The sequence below is a fragment of the Fulmarus glacialis genome, unplaced genomic scaffold (assembly GCF_000690835.1).
Source record: "Fulmarus glacialis isolate BGI_N327 unplaced genomic scaffold, ASM69083v1 scaffold8846, whole genome shotgun sequence".
Taxonomy (NCBI): Eukaryota; Metazoa; Chordata; class Aves; order Procellariiformes; family Procellariidae; genus Fulmarus; species Fulmarus glacialis.
In genome coordinates this window covers 79,199-85,382 of record NW_009217551.1, presented here as the reverse complement: position 1 = coordinate 85,382, position 6,184 = coordinate 79,199, and the positions used below count along the sequence as shown (strand labels likewise).

Genomic DNA, 6,184 nt, shown 5'->3' with positions numbered 1-6,184 from the left:
AACGTCGACGCCCGTCGGGCAGCACACGGCCGCTTGCCTGCAGAAGTTCACGTCTGGTGGCGAAGAAATGAAGTGAGCTGATGGGAGGCTAAGTACGTAGAGGGTTTCCTTTGCTAGAAGGCAGATGAGACAGTGACTTCACTGTCTGCCCTGTGGCCTGTCAGTCTGCCTTGGCATCTTTCCCCTAAGCCTGGCTCTTAACCTGGGGGATGGCAATACTCAGTTTCATCCGTATGACTTCAAGACTCGGTCATCCCTGTCTGGCCAAACACCTGAGCTGCTCCTCTTACCACTGTGCCCACCATTATGGAAATCTTTTAAAACACCTACTTAGCATCTCCTCAGTCAGTTTTAGGAATGGAGTATGATAAAAGTAGCTAGTTGAAATTAAAAATAAACCTGAGGTAGAGAAACCTTCATGTGAGAAAGTAAGAGGATCTCTAGCAGAGACACACCTTCAGCGGGAACTCCAATAGTTTAGGTACCCAATACCTCTGCTGGCAATAGAGGGCGGTGGCTGCTCTGCTGGGCTGTTAACTCTGATTTGCATGTAACAACTGCAAAACACACCACCATTGGGGATCCCTGTTTTACGTGTTTAAAAATGAAATAATTTTTAACAATTCCATGTATTTTTTCGTGCACTTTTTAATCTTTTTTTGTTTAAATCAGTCCAATTTCCTAAAGTCAGTTAAGGAATATGTCGTTGGTTGTTTCATTTATACTATATTTATATTATTTATATTATTATTTAATGGCATCTGCCATACTTTTTCCATCACAAGGGCACAGTGAAGATACCCAGCTCTGCATCCTGGGTGGTAACGTGGAGAAATCGAAGGGAGCCTGGAGGACCATGGTATCTTGACCCCTTGGGCTGGAATAGAAGCTGAGAGTTGAATCCCCGGCACCTAGGAGAGCTGAGGCAGCCAAAACCACCTTGCAGCTACATGCATTGTGTGTTGATGCGCACAAAGCTTGTCAGCTGTGAAAAGTGAACGCCTTCTAAGCTTGGTGCAGGGCAGCCAGCCTCTTGCACCATTCCAGGGAAAAGGCAAATGCAGGTGCTGCTCAGTTCCTCTCATTCACGTGTGTCGGGCAGGACCATGCTCCTGTGCATTGGCCTTCGGTGCACACAGTACAGTTGTCCTGCACAGTAGAGAGGAGCACTTCCCACCACAAAAGAGACGTGTTTTGTATGTGCCTAGAGAAAGGGGAGGGATGCCTGACCCCTATACCCATGTCATGCTTTGAAGTGGCATACCTCTATTGGTACACGTACTGTATTTTGGGAAGTGCAGGACTGTGGGGATGTTTGACATTTGGGATGGAGGATGACTCTGGGAGGACTGGTGGGATCTCAGATTGCCTGGGACTGGCTGTTTTGGGAAGCCCACGTTGTGCCTACAGGCAGTCAGTCTGGCAGGGAGCTTTAGGACACACAAATTGAATTAGCTATGAATTAGTCTGTCCAAAGCTATAAGTCCATCTGAATGTACTTAAGATATACTGGACATGCCAATGGAGGAGTCTTAGAAATGTGTCCTAGTGTTTCACCTGCAATGGAAGCCTTAACAACAGATAAATCCTCTTCCAGGACAGCCTCTCAGTCACCTATGTAGTCTCATCACCTGGCTTTGTCATGGTAGTAATGATTTATGAAGACTTACTAAGACATGGTGCTTCGTACTCAGTTGTGAGCATGGAGCTTGTTGAAACATTGGAGAAATCTTCAGCTGCTGCCAGAAGGAAAGCACAGGAGAAAAGGCAGGTTGGATTAGAAAAGCAATACTGGGCATCAAGCATGAAAATGTGAAAGCCATTGGTCTTGCAGAGGTCTGTAGGATGGAAAAAACTTGGAGAAAATAAGTTCCTGCCCTAAACACTGCTGCATCAGGCTATGCTTTCACACCCCACCACTGTCAACACAGGCTTAGAGACCTGCTGTAGGACCAGCCATAAGGAGCAGTTGGATCACTGTGCCTCTACCTGAGTATGACCCTGGTGTGAGCCATTCACTCAGAGCTCAAACTGGCCGCTCTCCTTTCCCAAGCTACAGGGGCAGAACAAGCAAGGACTGAAATGAGAGAAAGCATTCAGTGGCATGGGGAGATCCATGGCCAGCGAGCAGTACATCTATCTCCTTTTGCCCTTAGAAAAATCCCAGTAGCTCTGGGGTATGAAGGAGTCTGGCAGGGCCAAGAGCTGAGCCCGTCAGTGCAGAGCCTCAGCGGGAAGCTTTGGCTTTGCTGCAGTTCAGGCACAGCTGTGTCTGAAACTGTTCTGGCTGGGCTCCAGTTCAGGCCAGTACGAGCTCATTAGCCAGCTCAGGTTGGAAAATACAACATACAGAAATAAGTGAGGGAGGAAGGGGCCAGGGGCTTCAATGAAGAAGGTTTTGACTCTTTGTCCTGCTTCCTACCCAGAATCGGAGCACATTTGCACTCCAGCACAGTGTTGCGGCTGGTCTCCAGCCCTCCAAATCTGCATATGGTGTCACAGACCAAAGCCTCCTTAGACCTCCTAACACCCCCCTTGCCCCTCAGCTTCAACATGCACCTCGCAGCACTGCAGGATCAGATGCAAGGACAGCTGCAGGACTTCTGTGTGGGAGAAGCACAGGCTGCTGTGGTCCCTGTGCATTAACACCAGCCCGTCCCCTGCTGCAGAAGGAAGGGAGTCAAAGAAATATCTCCTCCTGTGTCACTACGAGCAGTACAGTTTGAGTCAGCCAGGTGAAGTATCCCAGGCTGATATGGTCCCCTGCAGAGATACATGAAAAACACAGCCTGGAGAGACTACAGGAGTAAGGACTCCTGCCGCATGTAGATGGAGGGGCTCCAACGTGCTGTTGGTCTACAGACCAAGCAGAGGCTGTGAGAGAGCTATTTCCAGTCAAACCACCACTCTGAGCTGATAATTTGGAGTGTCACAGAAAGAGAAAATCAGTTCCAGTTTGATTTCACTGAAGACTTCAAAATAATGGCTCAGCTTTAGTTTCAGCTCAAAGAAACATACCAGAACAAGACCTTTGACCAAACCTTTTCTTTGAGTTTGGTATTTTCCAAGTAACAGCAAGTAAACTGAGGTGTCCTGCAGGAGATGTTCCCCTTGGGGTCACCTGCTATTGTCCAGCTTTGCATTTTGAGCTGACTGACCATCAGCAAGACCAGAGCTTTCCTTAAGGCCGCTGCCATGCTAGGAGCGGGTCCCCGGGCAGCTGGCTCCAGGGAGGGGTCTGAGTACTCCCCGTTCCTCTTTCTGACTCTGCTAGGACTTGCTGAATGACCTTGGCCAAGCCCATAATTTGTTTTCTAGGTTAATAAGTACCTCACGGGAGCACTGGGAAGAAGCATTAAAAACTATGTATGACCTGTGGAAGAAAGTACTGCAGAATGCCAAGTGTTGGTTCATGTTTACAGACTTTGCAGCCCAAAGGACAGGCTGTCAAAGCTAACCCATCTTTAAACATCTGACAGGTCTCAATTGGTGCTGATATACAAATGCAAGCAATAGCCTGATGGGAAACGAGCAGCTCACAGGTCTCATTTACATTTTGTTTTTAGGCAACTTCTCCAATTAAGGGGGCACCAAAGGCGAATTTCCTGAAAAAAACACCTAACAAGCTAATCCGGACTACAGTGACCCTCTTGGGTGGTATTTCAAATTGTCCCTTGCCTCAGCAACTACATGAAGGCAAAGTAACTGTGGTCCCCTAGCTCCTTGCCATTCAGTGGAGCAACCTGCAGCTCAGTCCCATTTACAGTGGATCTGTAAATAGCTGGCAAAAAGCACATCTCTTCAGAAGGATGCTGTGATCAATCATGTCAAGTAATTCTCATTAGCGTTAATCAATTCCAGCTCTTTACACTTTTTAGATGAGACAAGGGAGCCCACCTTGTTTTCAAAGAACAAATTACTGTCAGTGGGCAATACATTTAGATATTGAGAGGAGTGGGGGAAAAAGCAGGTTATAGGAACTGGAGCATAAGAGAAGAGAAATACCTGCTGAGCAGGAATACCAGAGCGCGGTGGCGAAGAAGAGCACAGCAAAGGCTGCCCAGGGCTCGCCGGAGAACTGCTTCATGCCGGGGGTCCAGCTCCCACCCGAGCAGCCGCACAGATCAGGTCGCCGTTGCCGGTAGCTCTGGTTCAGCAAATCCTCGATAATCTCAGCGAGCCGGTGTGCAGGGCAGAGGGTGGAGCAAAGGAGCTTCCTGCTGCCAGGACACCTTGAACTTTCCTGCCACAACGGGGTGAGGAAAGACAAGGGCTCAGACCAAAGCAGCTCCGGCAGGAGGTGGATACCAGCGCCGAGGCAGGCGGAGGGCCCCTGAAGGTCAAGCCTGAAGGTTTCTCCCCCAGGATCTGTTGCAGCTGGAGGGAGGAAAGGCCTCTGGAGCCAGCCCTTCCCCGCGGGGTCCCAGGCAGCTTCTGTCTTCTGAGTCTCCTTTTAGTCCTGCGAAGATGGTCTAATAGATTTGGAAAAGAGCATAGGATCAGGGTAGAGAGTTTGTCTCCCTGTTTGGCTTTGATTTTACATGTTTGTTAGCTTGACACCCCCCCTCCCCCCAAACTGCCCAGCAGTGATGATTTTTTGGAAGGGCTGCGTGGAAGCCTGAAAAAAAACAGTCTTTGGTCACACTGATACAGTAGCCATTGGGTTAGCACAGGCTATGGGCATGTTTCCACTGAGAAATGGGATGAAACCGGTTGCTTTGTGTAGGTTACCGACAGCTATTACACAGTAACAATGCCCTTTCCTGAAGGACCTGTGTTGGGTTACGGGTTGGGATCAGTTCAAGCTTGGGGCCTCCCTGCACAGGAGAAGCTGCTGCCATTCTTGCCGCATGAGCAGAGCTGTGCCACTGCCTCCGTCACCCGTGTGCAACGTGGTGCTGAAAGAGCTTTTTTTTCTCCTCCTGTACTTACGCTTCCTCCTCCATGACACAGGCAAAGCCAAGAGCTGCTCCCTCCCACCAGCACAGCTCTATCTGAAGACCAGGAGAGTTGCTGGCAAAATGATATCGGCTGGAGGGCAAGATATTTTCTACAATCCCGGCTGGAAAAGCCACACTGTTGAAGTGCTGGTGGTGGTGTCCTGGTCTGACGAGCGCTGCATGTTGCTGCTGTTCCCAGGCTGTTGGCTCTGCTTGCTCCTATCTTTGACCCACCATGGCGTCCTTGTTGAAGAAAACTTCAGGCATTAAATTGGGCAGGAAGGCACTGGGAGAGGTGGGCTCAGCAGGGAGCAGGTTGCCGGTGCTCTTCAGCGGTGGTCATTCATGGCTTTGGGTGCTCATGTGAGAATAAAGCTGTCTGGGGCCTGTTTGGGATCTGCAGCCATCTCCTGGGAGGCCAGGAGGAAGGTGCCTTGGGCAGCAGTCCTAGTAGGAGGGATAGTATCTAAAAATTTTCTCTTTTTTTCTCTCTACAGTGCTGCAGGGACAGGCGTAATAGGCTTCCCACAGGAACAGCAGTGAGCACAACAGGTGCTGCTGTGCAAAACTATGAGATTTTTCTGGTTTCGCTTTGTTTAAGAAAAGCAAGAGAGCAAAACCCACGTAGGCTTAGCCCTGCCCGGCATTTCTGTGGGGTGAACCCGCTTGTCCTCCCTGCTGGCCACCCCCCACCTCCGAAAGCGCTCTGCTCCCCTCCAGCTGCGAGTATTTCCACGACGCAGCAGGACACAGGCAGCTGGGGGGTCCCCCAGAGAGAGGGCACGCCGAGCCGCAGATGAAGGCAGGCCAGCTGGAACAGGCGTGTTTACCCGCCTTGTCTCCCTGTTTTCATGTCAACACGTTGCCGGGACTGGCGGAGTTAAGGCTGTGCTGGCCGGTCTGCGACAGCCACCTCCCACGCCGTGTGCGCGGCCCCGTCCTTCGGCTGGCACCCGGGGGGTGGCCGGAGGTAGTCGTGCTCGGCTGGCAGCTGCATGACCCCAGCGGCCATCGCTCTTGGCCTTGGTAAACATGAGTCACAGCAGGAGAGATGCTGTAAAAATGCTCTGACTGCTCAGAGTTGCTTGAAATTAGCCTGTAGGATAATCTTCATCTCTGCCTCATTTCAGCATCTCAGTCCTTTCATGCTAGTTGTCTTTAATTTGTGTTTTTATCTGAGCGCTCTGTTGTATCAAAACTAAAACTCAGCTCTTTACTGGGGAAAGGCCCTCCACTTTCTTCCA

The 6,184-nt window shown here is 50.2% G+C and overlaps 1 protein-coding gene across 1 annotated transcript in view; it reads right to left on the bottom strand.

The window, feature by feature from the left end:
* The window catches only part of TMEM213 (transmembrane protein 213), a 4,187-nt gene extending 100 nt beyond the window's left edge, over positions 1-4,087 (bottom strand). Inside the window, exons 1-3 of the mRNA XM_009579723.1 lie at positions 4,006-4,087; positions 1,671-1,739; positions 4-53 (exon numbers count right to left, since the gene is read on the bottom strand). Of these exons, the coding sequence (XP_009578018.1) occupies positions 4-53; positions 1,671-1,739; positions 4,006-4,087 (201 nt within the window). The remainder of the gene's footprint in view (positions 1-3; positions 54-1,670; positions 1,740-4,005) is intronic.
* Between the last annotated feature and the right edge of the window lie 2,097 nt (positions 4,088-6,184).